This window comes from Xyrauchen texanus, chromosome 10 (assembly GCF_025860055.1).
Source record: "Xyrauchen texanus isolate HMW12.3.18 chromosome 10, RBS_HiC_50CHRs, whole genome shotgun sequence".
NCBI lineage: Eukaryota > Metazoa > Chordata > Actinopteri > Cypriniformes > Catostomidae > Xyrauchen > Xyrauchen texanus.
Genome location: NC_068285.1, coordinates 23,461,582 through 23,478,499, shown reverse-complemented (window position 1 = coordinate 23,478,499; position 16,918 = coordinate 23,461,582). Strand labels below are relative to the sequence as shown.

General features: G+C 38.9%; 2 protein-coding genes across 3 annotated transcripts; one reads left to right on the top strand and one right to left on the bottom strand.

Moving 5' to 3' along the window:
* Positions 1 to 47: 47 nt before the first annotated feature.
* On the top strand, positions 48 to 5,376 carry LOC127651099 (60S ribosomal protein L11-like). Its single transcript, XM_052136823.1, has 5 exons — positions 48 to 231; positions 386 to 492; positions 1,117 to 1,248; positions 4,435 to 4,545; positions 5,291 to 5,376. Exons 1-5 carry the CDS (start codon positions 63 to 65, stop codon positions 5,318 to 5,320), a joined length of 549 nt encoding a protein of 182 aa, XP_051992783.1. The 5' UTR covers positions 48 to 62; the 3' UTR covers positions 5,321 to 5,376.
* A 942-nt stretch (positions 5,377 to 6,318) lies between these two features.
* Positions 6,319 to 16,281, bottom strand: klhl43 (kelch-like family member 43). Of its 2 annotated transcripts, none has more exons than XM_052136639.1 (7): positions 16,114 to 16,281; positions 11,917 to 12,039; positions 11,334 to 11,821; positions 10,292 to 10,638; positions 9,710 to 10,009; positions 8,757 to 8,932; positions 6,319 to 7,970 (listed from the first exon to the last, which is right to left on the bottom strand). In XM_052136639.1, the coding sequence occupies exons 3-7, from the start codon at positions 11,746 to 11,748 to the stop codon at positions 7,220 to 7,222; spliced, it is 1,989 nt and encodes a 662-aa protein (XP_051992599.1). In that variant the 5' UTR covers positions 11,749 to 11,821; positions 11,917 to 12,039; positions 16,114 to 16,281; the 3' UTR covers positions 6,319 to 7,219. The 2 variants fall into 2 exon arrangements, with proteins under 2 accessions (XP_051992599.1, XP_051992600.1); XM_052136640.1 differs by having other exon boundaries at positions 11,917 to 12,036; positions 16,114 to 16,278.
* Between the last annotated feature and the right edge of the window lie 637 nt (positions 16,282 to 16,918).

Here is a 16,918-nt window from a genome sequence, read left to right as displayed (position 1 = left end):
TGATACATGATAAATTCAGTGTTTGTGATGGAACATTGCTGTCATTATGAAAGCTAATCGTGATGCATTTCGTTGTACAGGAACAGAGCGAGAAGAAAGAGAACCCTATGAGGGAGCTGCGCATCCGCAAACTGTGCATGAACATCTGTGTAGGTGAGAGTGGTGACAGACTGACTCGTGCTGCCAAGGTGTTGGAACAGCTGACAGGCCAGACCCCTGTCTTCTCCAAGGGTAGGTAGCTTTAATTATTTTCCTCATGTCTTACTAGTGGTAAAACTCTGAGCTGTATTCTGCTACCCAGTTTTAATGTGACAGTGGGTAGACTGAGTTGTCTATCTTTGCAAGGTTGTCCTTCACTAATTTTAACTCCCTTCTCCCCCCCCAGCCCGCTACACTGTGCGATCCTTTGGTATTCGTAGAAATGAAAAGATTGCAGTCCACTGTACTGTTCGCGGAGCCAAGGCTGAGGAAATCCTGGAGAAGGGACTGAAGGTGAGATTAGTGCATTGTGTTTGTAGAAATATACTCCTGAGAAATGCTAATAGAAATACCAGAAATAATAAAATGGGACCAGTTTGCCAGGGCCATGTAATTTTCACTCTTGGGTCCTCTTTACAAGAATCAAACTCGGACCCCTTTAAGTTGACCAAAGAGTGGACAGGGTGAAAAAGGACCCAATTCTCTTCGCTTTCACACTGTCTGTGACCTTGAAATTGGGCTCAGATCTCTTTTTTTGGTCCACTTGACTCCATTACAGGGTCTCTGTTCATTTTGCTTTCTCACAGTGTTTTTGTGAAACCCAGACTACTTTTTAAAGACATAATTTCTGATTATTTTTATTATTAAAATGGCTTTATTAAATATTAAAGAGTACAATTAGCTCTACATATTAACTTGTAAGATTATTAAATGTGTTTAATACCCTTAAAATGAATAATCATCATGAGGACCGGTGTCTTCAGACTCCTGAAACGGACTTGGTGTGAAAACGCTGCAACGCCCTGGTGTTTCCCACAAACTAAACCATTAAGAGGACTTTACAGTATGTGTGTAATGTGCTCTCTAATTGTAAAGTTTGTAAATTTTAAATTATAAATTTTTGTATGTTATGTTTAGGTGCGTGAGTACGAGTTGAGAAAGAACAACTTCTCAGACACAGGAAATTTTGGCTTTGGTATCCAGGAGCACATTGATTTGGGCATCAAATATGACCCTAGCATTGGAATCTACGGCCTGGACTTCTACGTGGTGAGTTACATGAACATCTCCTTTTGGATCAATAAACAACACCTAGCCCATTTACTTTGGCTTGGCCCTAAATCTTCAAAGTTTAAAAGTCAGTTTTATGCATTTTATCAGGGGTCCCATTGTAAACATTGGAATATCTGGGAATTATAAACCGCTGACTTGCTGCGTATTCAGTTAATCGCTTAAATTATAAGTGTTTTTGAATAAATGTCACTCATTACGGGATAGTTCACCCAAAAATTAAAATGCTGCTCATTTACTCACCCTCATGTTATCCCATGAGTGTCTGACTTTCTTCACCAGAACACATTTGAAGAAAATTAGAAGAATTTCTTGGCTCAGAAGGTCCTTAAAATACAAGTGGATGGAGAGTTTTGTATTTCCAAAAAGAGCATGGTCCGCATAAGTGTCAACAATGTGACTCCAGCTGTTAAATGTTTTCTAAAGTGATTTGATCCCATTTGGTGTGAAAAAGATAAATATTTAAGTACTTTAACAACTCATTGCTTACGGTCAGCAGTGGTATGCACGCGTGATTTAGTTATGTTGGCACGTGAGAAATGCGCAACATGTGGAGTAGGAGGAATGCTGTACAGAAGCTTGGTTGGTTTTGGTTTAGATCTGCATTGATCGGTTTCTTTACACTCAATGGTGTGTTTGTGTGCTTGTCCTCATTGCTTACGGATTGAGTTGTGGTGTCGGCGTAGTGGCTAAAGCACAGGTCTGTTAATCAGCAAGGTTAATCAGCAAGGTCGCTGGTTCGAACCCCACGGCCACCACCATTGTTTCCTTGAGCAAGGCACTTAACTCCAGGTTGCTCCGGGGGGATTGTCCCTGTAATAATTGCACTAAGTCGCTTTGGATAAAAAAAATTGTCTGCCAAATGCATAAATGTAAATGTCCTGGATGTCACCTGAGAGGAGAACGTGAGATGATGGGCGTTTTCTTACCTGGGTCGTTTGGAGCGTTTGTTTCGGGACCTGTCGTTTTCTGCCTTGGTTCAGTTCGTTTAGGCATATATGAACATGGCAATCGCACTCAGATCCGCACCAAAACAATCAGGGACCAATTGCAAATGAACTCTGGGGTGGTTCACTTGTGATAATGCAAACTGACCCAACGGACCAACACAAAACAATATCACTATTAAAAACTATTAACATAACTGAGGAATCTTTGGGGAAGACATCTGTAGATCAGCACTTCTCTGTAATTCTTCATCGAAACATGGATATAAACTTTTGGCAACTACATGAGATAGAATTGCATGTTTAAAATAGGAGCTGTTTTATAATTCCTGAGGTAATTTTAGTACGATCGTTTTTCTCTTTTGGATGGCGGCAGAACATGGGTAGGATGGCGTTAGCAACTTTTTTTTTTAACGTGGCTTTACTCTGCTGTTTGTGTGTGTTTGTACATGCGAGAGAGAGATCTGTGAGAGCTGGCGCGTCCTTTCTGGATATGGTGCCTGAAACTTTTTATTCGTTACTCTTTCAACTCTTTCTTGGCTTTGGAATACTCCCTGCGTTTCTTAAGCACTTCAGGAGCAAAGAACTTGTATTTTTTTTTTCTCCCAGGCTCTCCTGAGCACCTCCACTTTTGTCCAATAGCTCCCAAACTTGACCACTGTAGACCGTAGCTTTGCCTGCGGATTGTTGGGCTTCGTTGTTAGTGCCGGTTTGCTCAATCAATTCCAAGCACTCGGTCATGGGGAAAGTCCAGTATACTTCAAGAAGTTATCCAGAAAGCCAACAATATCAGTGCATTTTATCTTCGGGTATTCCATAAATACTTAAATTGTCTCTGCGCACGGCCCTCCTGATCTAGCAGCCTTGGTTCCAGATTAGCCTGGCGCTGTGTTAGCCGCTTGATTAACATTGTTGCTTGAATCTCGGTTTCCTCAATTCTCAACTCTGCCTCATCCAGTCTGTCATTTGTTCTCTTCAGTTCTTGTTTAATGTCAGAAAGCTGTACCTCATTGTCCCTTCTGAACTCCCATAGTCCATTAACAATGCATCGCAGGCTAATTTTGGAGCTATCTTCATTATATTTATATATATGATTCAAAAGTCAGGTCACCATCCACTTGCATCTTAAGGACTTACTGAGCCGAGATATTTTCTTCAAATGTGTTCTGGTGAAGAAAGTCATACATACCGGAGATATTGAGGGTGAATAAATAATGAGAGAATTTTAATTTTATGGGTGCACTATCCCTTTAAAGAAACTCGTCTCAGAACAGTTTTGAAAAGCACCTTATTTTCATCCGACCTCTGTATACAGCGTCTGAAGGCAGCATTTAAAAAAAAAATCCATCTACTGAAATGTATACTTTGTATTCCGTTATTAAAATATTTAAGGATTTGTATCGAAGTCTTTCTATAGTGACCGAATAATTACGAATGATTCATTTTCTTTGGTCATTTGAGGGATTGGGTGCAAAAAATTAGTAAATGGCATTATCCTGAAACTGTGCCCAATACTGCCCTGATTCTGGAGTTTAGAACTACAGAAGTAGACTTAACAGCTAATGAAATTGGCACCCGTCACTTTCATGTACAGTGACTGGTAAATTTGCTCCTCTGCATGCCACTGTAGCGGGCGACCTATAAGGCGCCTTGGAGTTGCATATGACATGAAATGCCTTAAGACACCAAGACATGCGTTTGAAGAAGCACACTTAATTATATTTTGAAGAGCAGAAGAAATGCCCGTGTGTGATTTGGCTGTGTGTTCGCTTTTGAGCACTTCTCACAGCTCATGCGCATAGGAGTTCTCACTTTTCTGTCAGTCATCTGGGAACAATTTGCAAGTATATTGACGTCAATGAGATCGCTGCATATGATCTCGGGTCATCTCCAGGATTGACACTCAAATTACATGCAGTGACATGGCAGTGAATTGTCGTGTGTAGATTCCGTACCGCCTCAGAAATGGTTCTTGAACAAAAGGTTTCTTTTCTGTGCTTGCCTTTTATTTTTTTTATTCTAAAATAACATTTTAAAAATGATATATACATTTATTTGTGTTTTGATAAAATATTATGAATTAAATATGTAATAAACAGAATATATGTAGTAATATTGACACACATGGCTGGTAAAATTGGTAATTTACCTGCCACTGTGGTTGGTGTGCAAAAGTTAATTTCATACCTGAAGTCTTAATCTGACTTTGTATCTGTAGGTTCTTGGCAGACCTGGTTTCTGTATTGCAGACAGAAAGAAGAAGCAGGGCCGTATTGGTGCCAAGCACCGCATCCGTAAGGAGGAGGCCATGCGCTGGTTCCAACAGAAGGTTGTGTTTTAAACACTTAGTAGCCACCCTGACCCAAAATTCCCAAGCAGTCCATGTTCTAGCACATCTGCTGTCAAACTAAATAGCTTTGGTATTTTGTGAATGTGCTTTAAGTGCAAGCACAGCCTACTGGCCTTGTTTGGCTTGCTGTACAGTGTGCCAAGCCTCCTCTTACACTTTAAAAGGTTATTTGCATTGATTTGGGTGTATAGGTTATGGTTTTCAACCTATGTATTGTTTTTTTACAATCCTGAAATGCTTGGGAAAACTTTGCTCTAGTAGCTGTAATATTGATAAAGGTAATGTTTTTCACGCTTTCACTTGGAGAGAATGCTCTCAATTGAGTGTGTAAAACTAGTTGCAGTTGCTGCAGTGCATTCCAACCACTTATTTTTCATGGCACGATTGGTTAAAAAGCTCACTTCACTCGTAACTGTCCAGTGGCCAATTTTATGAAGGCCTCTTTCCCTTTTCAAAAATAATTTGTACCAGGGAAGTGTCATCTTCGCAAAAGCTATCTGTGAGGTTGGTGCGGTTATGATTTTAAATAAGTTTTAATATAGTGATTGGTTTAGGAGTCCAAATTCTGAATTGTAGCTTGTTTAGATCAAGGTTTTCTCAGTTTATTGGTAAAACTGATGATAGTTCTGGAGAAAAAAGGGTTTTCATGGCTATTAAAATCTGTCCAATCTTGTTTGATGTTTTCTGCTGTCATGAACTTACCGACACTTTTCTGTCTTTTCAGTATGATGGCGTCATCCTTCCTGGCAAGTAAAGGACCATGTTTTTGACATGGTAGCACAAATAAAAATAATAAATAAAAAAAAAAAAGCCCAAACTTGATGTAGTCCATGTGTCTTTTGTCGAGTACTGCTGCTGTTACACCTTCACACACATTTCACACAATGAGAACTGTGATTTTAGTTTGTTAAACTTAATTTTAAAAGTTTAAAACTGATTTGGCCACTAAAAGGAATAGTTCACCCAAAAATGTAAATTCTCATTTACTTACCCTAATGCTGTCCCAGATGTGTATGACTTCTTCATCTGCTGAACTAAGATTTTTAGACTAATTTCAGCTCTTTTTGTTCATACAATCCAAGTGAATGGATGCCAAAGTTTTTAAACTCCAAAAATCACAATTCGGCGTAATACAAAAGACTATTTAAACCCATATGTTCAGAAGTGATATGATTGGTGTGAGTGAAAAACAGATGAATATTCTTTTTACTTTTTTTTTTTTTTTTTACAATAATTCTTGTCCCTGTCGGTCTCCACAAACTTTCACATTGTTTTTGGTGGTCCAACTTATTCATTCATATTGCCCCCTACTTGGCAGGGAGAAGTTTCTAGCAAAAAAAGGGACTTGAATATTTTGTTTCTCATCCACTTGTCGCATTTTGAAAACTTAAATGAAAACACTAGTTGTATTTGTTTTTGCTTTTGGGACGTCATAATTTTGACACCCATTCATTTGCATTGTATAGAACAATAGAGCTGATATATTCTAAAAATCCTGATTTGTGTTTTGCAGAAGAAAGTCACACAAATGAGATTGCGTGATCCCCTGAAGTTCTTATCCCTAACTTGATTGTGAAATCGAAATTCTGGTGTTGGGTTTATGTGGTTTGGTTAAGCAGACAGGCTATGTCTTTATTTAAAATATTTCTCTCTGGTGGATGTAATGTTTATATAATTCTGAACTTTTGTCAAACTTTTTATTGACTGCAGCTATCAAAGAGAGCTAATGCAAATGAAGATGGAGGAAAAGACTTGTTTTAATTGGTTTGACTTTTATTCAGTGAATGCATATTTTCAATTATTCTGATGCAATCAAGGTTCCTTGCAATATTTCCCATGTTTTGTATTTTCACTGGTTATGAGATCAACATCCGCAAAGGTCAGTTAAGGGTGACCACTCCAGAGATCCGGGAAGGCAGGTCCTGTAATTTTACTTTAAATGAGAACTGTATCAATGGGTTTAAAGGGAAATACCAAAGCCATGGCAATTTGTTTGTCGATTGGAGGTCTACAGAATGGAGTGTGGGTTTATGCAATTTCCACTGTGTAGTATCAAAGGTTTGGTGCCAAATTTCTTATGTCCGTTGAGGGGATTGATGTGTGCTGCACCTCTTGGCATTTAAAACATTGTAATTACAATTCTTTCCACGTTTGCTGCTGTTACGCTGTCTAAATAGATACAATTGAAACTTTCCTAAAATATAAAGCCATAAATAATGTGAATTACAAATAAATACCATGAGCTTATTGCTAGATTCAGTATTATTGAAATAAGCATGGTTTGTGGCAATCCCATGATACATTTTCAATAGAACTGTATGGCTCAATTTCTAAAGTTCATTCACAAAAACTCAAGCACACACCTCACTGAATTGATTCTCTCTCACACAACAGAGGGTCTTGTTAAATGCTTTTACATTCTTTATAACTGGGCCCTTGGAAGTACGCCATCCTTGAACTCCCATTTTACCTAAAAGTATATTTGGAGTTTAAGATCAAGACTTAAAAGTCTTCTGTGCATTGTCTTTCCTTTACCTGTTACTCTTACTTTCTACTCTCCAGATGTCCATCTCTCTACGGCTGTCTTTTCTACTGTCTTACTAACCACTCCCTCTCACCCTGTCTCTCTTGCTCTTTCTCCAGCTCTCTTTTCTCATGCATTGAAATGCTGTGATGTCTGATCTTCATGAGATGGGGTGTTTCGGTGCCTGCGAGTTGTGTGGCGAGGGGGCAAAGGTAGGGCACAGCAGGACACCCCCACTATGGGTTCCGGCAGGTCTTCTACAGCTGACCAGCTGTCAGTGGCTGGGTCATAACGCTGGACGGCTGACTTGTAACGCTTCTCGGCTTCATTCCATCCACCCAGAAGGTACAGGTGATCTCCGTGTGGAGATAAACCAGCTGTGCTCACTCCCAGGGGCAGGGTTGCAGCTCTTGTCCACTCCTTGGTCTCAGGGGAGAAAACCTCTATGGTCATCACATCAGTGCGGACTCCACCGGGGCCAAGCTGGCTGCCACCTACTACGTACACCTTGCCACCTAATGTTGCAGAGCAATGCCAGCCTCTGGGTGTTTCTAACTCTCCCTGCTCACTCCAGGTGTCGCAATCAATGTTATAACGGATGACTGAGCGCGAGTAAGCACAGTTGACGTAGCCACCAGTCACCAGGATGTCTCCAGATGGCAGGACAGCACTAGCGTGGCAGCATCGTGGCATATCCATCGGGGTACGGAGCTGCCAACTGTTGGTAGAGGGCTGATAGCTCTCAATGGTAGCCAGAAGGCCATCAGTGTTGCGGCCACCAATGGCATATAGTCGCCCACAGGTGGCAACAAGACTGAAATGGGTGCGTCGTTGGCGCATGCTGGTAAGATGTAGCCAAGTGTTGAAGCGAGGATCGTATCTGAGGACCAAAAGATGGTGCAGTCAAGTACAGTTGAAGTCAGATGTTTACATACACTTAGGTTGAAGTAATTAAAACAATTTTTTTAATCACTGCACCGATTTACTTTTAGCAAACTATAGTTTTGGCAAGTCGTTAGGACATCTACTTTGTGCACGACAGAAAGGGAATGTTTTCTATGATTAAATGTCAGGAATTGTGAAAAACAGAGTTTGAATGTATTTGGCTAAGGTGTATGTTAACTTCTGACTTCAACTGTATGTGTAATAGGCCAGAAACATGCCTCCTGTGCAGGGAGATTCAGTGTTCGTGTTTGACCGAAGTATACTTTGGGTTTGGATGTGTGTTCATGTGTGACAGTAGTGGTAAATAACATCCATACTAAAGGAGGTGATACAGTTACCTTCAAAGGTCTGTGCTATTAAACTGGACATGTTACTTAGGAAAGTTTCTATAAATCTATTGGCTTTAACTGACATGCTCAGCAATTTTCTCTTCAAACATTTGCTCCGGCATGACAATAGTTGGTATGAAAGAGAAAATTGAATGTAGAAGTGGAAAGTTCACACTAATGTCTGCTATAGTGCCCCTTGCGGCAATGCTGAAAAAGCAGTGGGTACTTGCGTTGTGTTGTGAAATGCAGTCTGACAAATTTTGGAATGCAACAATGCACAAAATCGAGCTTGAGTAGCTAAGCATCTGTGTTCACGTACTTCTATTGAGTATGTTTGGCATTTAGATGATTGATAGGTTCTAATGATGACTTCAATTTTTGTGATAATATACCTGCTTAGAATGCCAACAGCATGTTTGGCCTGGTTTCTGGCATCATTTTGATCTTCTCCTCCTGCCACATAGAGGAATCCGTCCATCACAGCCACACACTGGTTGAAGCTTTTCGCTGGCAGTTGAGTAAGATGACGCCACGTGGCCATTCCCTCACGAGGATCTCTCCACAACACCTGAAAAATAAAGTGAGCAACTAAAAGAGAATCAAAATAAAATACATTTTCTTAAACATTACAATTCAGCAGATTACATTATAGGTAGTTATTCAAATCCATTCCTGGAGGGCGACAGTGTACGATGCTCCTTGTTTTCCTCGCACAAGTGTCCTCGGGAAGCTTCATCCTTCCTTGATCCTTGTCTTCTCATGGTAAATTTAGAAAATCAATAATACATCCTTAATGATCGCAGACTTTAATCGGTTTCCGGATCACAGGCTCAAGGACGAAGGAGCGAGGAAATGAGGATGCACAGTTTAAGAAATGAGAAGCACCCCCTTTTTAGTTAGGTTTAGGGATGGTGTTGGGTTAGGTATCTCCAACAAATTAGGTGGCCCTGTACTGATAAATATGACTGATTTGTCCAATCAGGAATAGCTTTCAAATTTCAAATAACATTTACTCATTCCCTGCCATCCTACATTTTGAAAATTACAGGCAGGTGTGAGCATGGTTGTAACTAAACTCTGCTGGATGTTGCCCCCGCAGTAGCAGATTTGAATAACTCTGCATTACAGTATTTTTTTTTGTTTTTTGGGGGATTTTCTCCCCAATTTGGAATTCCCAATGCGTTCTAAATCCTTGTGGTGGCGTAGTGACTCGCCTCAATCTGGGTGGCGGAGGACGAATCTCAGTTGCTTCCGAGTCTGAGACCTTCACCCCTCCATTACAGTATTAAACATTTTACATGGCAAGGATTTGTCCAAAAGTTTAAAATGCCTAGTTAATATTTACCTCTCGACTTAGGGCACGTTCTGTTAGCGAAGGGCGACCCCCAATCGATAGCAGAGCACTTTGGCTGCCGCGGATCTTTGTGCGGCGAGACTGCAGCGTGTTCTGCTGGTAAGGCAACAAATGGTAGTTCATGGCATCCACCAGCAGGCGGTGACAGTGAGGATCTAGCATCATACGTGCCACAGGCTGGATCTCGCTAACCAGCTCGCTGGCAGGGATGGTCTCAAAGCGCACGTGAGACAGCAGTTCTGCAGAATGTTCCTGCCTCTTTGGGTCGAAGTCTAACCACTTCATGGCCACCTAGGTTCCAAGAAATTTAAAGTGAGTGACATATAATTATTGATGAGCATGATATATTTAGTGTCTAATTAATTTCACTTTATAAATAGTATTCATCATGTACAGGGCCCCCTGTATATGGAGACAGGTTTTGGGTCACTGTATAAATAGAATTTGCCAAGTGTCTATTCTTGGGAATCTATCTGTCTGTCTGTCCATCATCTGTCTGTCTGTCTGTCTGTCTGTCTGTCTGTCTGTCTGTCAGGAGTGTAAACAGAGTGTAAACATGTGAATGCATCAGACCTGGAAGGTGGTGACCTCGGAGGGCAGAACTAGGTTGTCATCTTGGAGGAAGGATGTAATCTGCTCAAAGGTGAGTTGGTTGAACTGGGATGTCTCAGCAAACTGGGTAAAATTCTCCATAATGTGGCGTTGGGCGGCCTGACTGACAGGCATCAGACCATATGCAGCGCCTATGTTCCATATATACACGCAAGTGTGAGCATTCAGCTCGGCTATCAGGAAGTCCATGCACATCTGAAGAAGATGTGGGATCTGTAGGGTGCTGGCTGCAGACACAGTGCAGCCAATGGTGTACAGGGACATGTGCACACGGCCCAGGTAAGCAAAAGTAATCACATTGGCAAGTCCTGTGAAGGAGAAATTCCAAAAACAGGTATCATGAAAAATCTAAAATAACATTTAGTATAGTGTTGTACTTCCTATCTAACGGTGATCATTATTTTGCCATGTACCACATTTTCACTAACATTCCTATCAACCAATAAGAATTTAGCATTATGTTTTGGGTTAATGTTAGGGTAAACTTAAGGCCAGGGTTAGGGGCTTATGCACCATTCTTAACAACCTATAATTTCCCTCCAATTTTAGGGCTTGGTTAAGATTAGGGTTGGGGATAGGGATTGGATTTTAAAAAATTTGTTTGACAGAAACGTTGTTCCATGACCAACAAAAGATGTTGATGCATGAAGACATCTTACTTGGCAAAATCAAATGTATGTATGGCAAATGCATATATGGATCCAGTTGCTTTTGACAGTTGAATAAATTCTGAAACAAAGCTAGACATCAAGATCTTTTGATGCTTGTAGAAAAATAAAAAATCCAAGGCATTTCTTTTGGTACAAAACATAAAAAGAATTAATGAAAAAATAAAGGCTTTTAAAATTTTGTACCAAAAGAAGTGCCTTGGAAATAATTTCTCTACATGCAATGACTGATATCCAATCAAAGAACATCATCTGGGAATTTACGCAGCTATAGAATGAGGTACTTCCAGCAAGTATCACTATAAAAATCTGTTTCTTAATGTCTTGATGCTTACCAAGAGGTGAGAGGGTAGGGAGCTCCAGTCGTTTGAGTCCAGGGTCCTTAGCCAGGACTTCACGAAGATACTGGCTGACCGAGGAAATAACCAGTTTGTGAACATCAAAGGCTTTGGTTTTGCAAGCCAATTCCATGTCAGTGAGGAATCTTTCCTGCCTCATGCGGCTCAGCTCCTCCAGCAGAGCAGATCCATGCAGGGGGCGAGTGAGCTCACTGCCCAGGCCAAAACCCCTCTCCCCTGGTCGTATCACGGGGGTTGGCAGGGGCACCCCATTAAGCCGATTCAGCTGCTCAATGTTAAAAGGAACCTTCAGCTTCTTAACACCGAGCTCTGGGACCACCACTCCACTCTCAACTGTTGTCTGTTCAGGTATAGACTTCTTGGGGTGAGATGACTTCTTTTTGGGAGCCATTGTAGTGTGTTGGCAGTTTATATTTTAGCTTTCTGACAGGGTAACAGTTAGGGCAACCAATTCTGATGGACACCTAGTCAGAATGACCCAAAACATTTACTTTAGCTGTAGTTTTTCTGGCTTTTCAGTGTATTTCAGATTTTTAAAGGGTTAAACTGACAGACTCACTTTCAAGCTATATGATGTTTTCACAAGAGCACAGATTGGCCAAGATACTACATGGAAAGACAGATGCACTACACTTGCAAACTCCTGAAGGGGAGGGCCTTTATCAGTGTCAGCAAACGGCTACTGAAAAGAAACACAGGAAAGTACAAGAAACAGCAAACATTATATCATGGTCAACATAGATGGGTGTACACTCGATCTCATCTTACTCTTTTGCAGTGGTATGACATGAGGGTGATTGACAGGTGCATGTGGTGTCATTGGGGAGCTCTCAAAAAGGATAGTTAGGGATAGAGTTTAGTATAGGCAAGTTGAGTAGTTGACAAATAACATGTCCATAAACTTTTTCTATAATCAGGATTTTAGGTAAAAATGTATATAAATATATAAGGTAACGTTTGTATTTTTTATTTTTTTTGATGAATTATAGCAAGTCACTGCAGAACACTGCTGTGCGTACTTTAATTTCATATCAACTATTAATATGCAATTATATTACTAAATTAACAATGCTATAATGTACATTTGTATTGATATATGGCTTTATATTACAGGATTCATTATATTTAACTATATAGACACAATGTTTTAGAGACATAGCATCTTACAAACTGGAGCACATGCAAAGGCAAGGTATAATTATTATGATAACTTTTTCATAATCCATTGTAGTTTTGCCCAGGATCTTTTGAATTTCAGCACATTTCACATGCTTATTTCCAATGTTTATATCGGAACTGTACCGTTGTTATAGTGGAAAACAAAGTAGCCCCCTTGTAGTCACACAAACAAACAAGCTGGACTGTGATAGACAGGTGTTCTTATGTCTCTTCTAAAAATATACCAAAGACACATAGAAAGAATGGCAGAGGCCACGCTCCTTAAATTACCCTCACACTGTCATCAATCCCCTCTCTCACCCCCACCTCATCCTAAAGCCTTTAATCTGCACCAGAACACAAAGGTTTATCCATGTTCTCAAAATCAGATGTTGTTGTTTTTCATTCAAATGAAAATGCATCTGTCTTTCAGGGACAGATATGACTCAGACCTGTTGCCTGCCACTGTTCCCACACCCATTTACCATGACAGCCTTTTCATCTGGGACATGTTACAAGGACTGCTTTTAAGTTAAAGCAACAGGTGTGCAAAATATGGTGTCTAATTTAAAAAACAGAAAAAATTGCTTTATGTTTGATCTGCTTCAGTCTTGCTTTATTCATTAAAAAAAATGCCAATGAATTTATAAGATTAAGCTTGACATCAATCTTGTCGTGTATGTATTTGTAGCCTGTACTGACGTCATCTCGGATGAAACCTCCGGAATATGGCTTAATGTACTCATAAGCAGGTGGCAATTGGCACTGCACAAATGTATATTTTAGTGATCAACAAATACTAATTATTTATGTTTGTTTCTTGGGGAACTAAAACCAATATTTTCTTCGTGAATTATTATTATTTTTTATTTTTTTTGAGAGGTTGGCTCAAGAATTTAATGAGCCTCAGTACTGTGTTCTTTGTTATTAGGAAAGAGGAAACCTACAAAAAAATTTGTTCGGAAAATAATTTTTCTGAACCTTAATACTTAAAGGTGCACTCAGTAATGTTTTCCTCATTAGAAAAGTCCTCCTAAAGATACAAAATACAGTATGTAAGAAATCATGACCACTCACATTAAAATGAAGAATCCAGTCATATCAGTAAAATTATAAAAGCTGTTTCATTCTACATGAAGAGGGTCCGCACATGGGGGCTGCCATGTTAGAATCACATGAACAGCCGAATATTACTCGCTTAATCTCCTGTTATTTGACACTTTCACTCATAAATTAAAGTAATTATGGCTGACTGAATAATAAATGTTTCCAATGGCATCTGAAATTGCAAACTATTTATTTAAATTATGCTGCATCCAAGCCGTTAGGTATCAGTGTAATTCCAAGATGACACAAAGAAAAAGTTACTGAATGCACCTTTAAAGGAACACATTAAGTCACAAACTCCTCTTTCTCATTTTGAACAATTCTGCTAAACACAAGTCTCCTTATGAGCATATTCTTAATGATACACTGAATACTGCGTACAGAATACTTAAATGGAGCTTACAATGCTTTTGTGATGAATGACAATTACTTTCAATTGGATCAGATCTAGTTTTCTAGATCTTTCAGATGTTCATATAATTTCAGGAGTGTTGCAACATAGCATCAGTCATAAAGTACAAACAGTTCTCCTATCTGCCAGTGTGGCCTATCACATGACAAAACAGCAGATGGTGGCCCTGCCTGGGCTATGACTTGCACACACATAACCACAGCACATTTATAGCTATTTAGAGCAGCGCATAAAAAAAGAGTTAAACTGCGTGGGGGAAATGAATCAATGGCTAAAATAATCATGATCCATATTTGGACAATATCAGGGATGGCAGCCATACGTTTGCAAGAGTTTAAAGAAAGTCTGAGCGGCTGCGTCAGTGTTCAATTAAAGAAAGTCAATATTTTGAAAAGAGATTTACATGCTTCACAGCTATTGGAATACATGCATCATCACATCAATAAGTATATTCCGAATAAACTAAGACATGCAGTTTCTTTTTCACTATTATGTTCTTAAAATACTGGACATGCACCGATATTCTGTAAATGAATAATTCCTCAAAGTGGATATTCTTGATGAGGCCTTAACTTAACCAATGAACCTTATTCAGATTTCTAGAACATTCTTGTGCATGTAAACACAGCTAGTGATGATTATACAACCATCTGACTCAGATAACTTAATGAAGTCTACCGGGGGATTCCGTCTGTCTAATTGAAAAGTGATCGTTGATCACGTAGTAGTCATGATTTCACCGAGCACAACATGAAGAGGTGAGAATTAAGCATGAGATAAGGAGAAATGTACACACCTTGTGCAAATATTTAAGAGAGGGAAATATAAAGACAAGGACGATGGTAGGACTTGATATGGTAAGAGGAGATGAAAAAGAAGCAGCTGTCAGCCCTAAAAGTTAAAGACCTGGCTGTCAATCATCAGTCGAAAATACTGCGGTGTTGTGGAAAGTCATGATAAGCATTTGCGTCCAACCTCCAACAACTCCAACATTCCTGCTGCTAGCATGGCTGGTTATTTATAGAGAGTGATAAGCAACCATCATGTTATTCTCTGTTTCTGACTGTCAAGCACATCAAGAAGTACTTAGATTAGCTGTCAGAACACTTCTTTGTGCAGTAAGCAATTAAGTTTAGTTATTTTAACAGTTTTTCTTTACTTAATTATCTGGATTGTGTTAAGCCATTCATTCGAAGTATCCCAAATACAATGTTCTGTTGCTGTTAAAACAAACTTTCTAGCCCCTATGTTCTGCTGAGATTAATTTTACACTCCAAAAAATAAAATAAAGGTTTACGCATTTCAATTTCATAACAAAATTCCATCAAATTAAATAGAGTAAACAAAACCTAAATATGTCAAGTTTTATTAATTTAATTTTGTTTAACATTACACAATTCAATTTGATGGAATTTTGTTTTAAAACTGAAATGCGTGAATCTTAAAAACAGCCTAAAATATATAATTTCAGTGTATAGTGTTAATGTTTTGGGTCCCTGAGAAGCCATCAATTTAAGTGTTGAAATAATAATAATTTCAAAATAAACCTCTTATTTCCCCTTCAATTTATTTTAATATGTTCCTCTATTGTACAGATATAATTGAAACTTGAACCCTCTGTTGCATCACAAAGTAGGCATAGACCTTTCAGAAATGTGAGCATTGTCGTTATCCAATATGGCATAGCTGATTCTGTTTGGGGTTGATTTGACCCTGGCAAAAAATACTTTGTATAAGAATACAATAAAACAAGTACGGCAATACTTTACAATAAGATTCTATTCATTAACATTAGTTAATACATTAGATCAAGAACTAACAATGAACACAGACTTCTCTCAGCATTAATTGATATTGGTTAATGTTAATAAATCAAAACAACATTGTTGTGTGTTTGTTAGCTCATATTGCATTAACTATTGTTAACACAATCAGTTTTATAAATAGGGTCTCTAGTAAAGGCACTGGTTCATGTTTCAGTCAGTGTTCTCTAGAACATAGCCTAAAGATGTATGATGTTCTCTAGCCATTGAAAGAAAACATTAATCAAAAGAAAGACAGCAAGGTCAAAATGTTTACCTCTACTTTATAGCTCTCTTAATCTTCCTGCTCTTCTTCTTTTCTTGTTCAATCATTCACTTTCTCTCAATACTTGAATCCACACTGTTTTCTTTCTTTCCTTAGTGCTTAGTCTGTCTGTCTGTCTGTCTGTCTGTCTGTAAAAGCTCTGTTGGCAGCTGGAGTTAGTGGAAAGGATGGACCAACCAAAGCTCTGTAACATGAACCTACAGTCCCCAAACCCTCTCCATCTCCATATACAGCCACCCACCACTCCCCAAAAAACCACTTGCCCTACTGCCTCTAACCTGATATGAAATAAAGGCAGTGATATTCTTTATTAACACCCATGTCAAGAACAGTGCTCTACCCCCATAGACACTGAGAGGAATATGTGATTTGTAGGGAAGATTCTTAAGATTCAAAGAATCAAAATCAACACATTTGTCCCTGTTTTCTTTGTTGACTATAACTAACAAAGAGTACCACATGCTGTCATGTTTTTCTTTTGTTATATCATGTGTTACGTCCTTGTGTTTGTGTGAAGTCATAAAACATGGTAATGTTTAGGACTAGCGCATACTTCATTAAGCAGACTGCTTTACCTATGTACTTATTATTTTATATCATAAATGTATTTATTTAAAATGTTCACTCATTAATGTACTTTGTACTTACACAATCATTGTACAGATTATTATACATATTATTAATAATATGATTGTTATAAAAGGACAAAGATCAAAGCGTGTGTAAGAGTTATCATCCCCATGATCCAGCTAGAAATAAAAATATTGTCAAAACTTTCAAAAAAGTAAAGTTATGA

What these genes read in the sequence shown, in the direction of transcription:
- LOC127651099 (XM_052136823.1), top strand. Translation starts at nt 63, where the DNA reads ATGCATTTCGTTGTACAGGAACAGAGCGAGAAGAAAGAGAACCCTATG. An exon ending in GACCCCTGTCTTCTCCAAGG is followed by an intron (nt 232 to 385) that starts GTAGGTAGCTTT and finishes CTCCCCCCCCAG; the next exon opens with CCCGCTACACTGTGCGATCC. An exon ending in TGCGCTGGTTCCAACAGAAG is followed by an intron (nt 4,546 to 5,290) that starts GTTGTGTTTTAA and finishes CTGTCTTTTCAG; the next exon opens with TATGATGGCGTCATCCTTCC.
- klhl43 (XM_052136639.1), bottom strand. Translation starts at nt 11,748, where the DNA reads ATGGCTCCCAAAAAGAAGTCATCTCACCCCAAGAAGTCTATACCTGAA. An exon ending in AACGTGCCCTAAGTCGAGAG is followed by an intron (nt 8,933 to 9,709) that starts GTAAATATTAAC and finishes TTTATTTTTCAG; the next exon opens with GTGTTGTGGAGAGATCCTCG. An exon ending in GCTGTTGGCATTCTAAGCAG is followed by an intron (nt 7,971 to 8,756) that starts GTATATTATCAC and finishes TTTGGTCCTCAG; the next exon opens with ATACGATCCTCGCTTCAACA.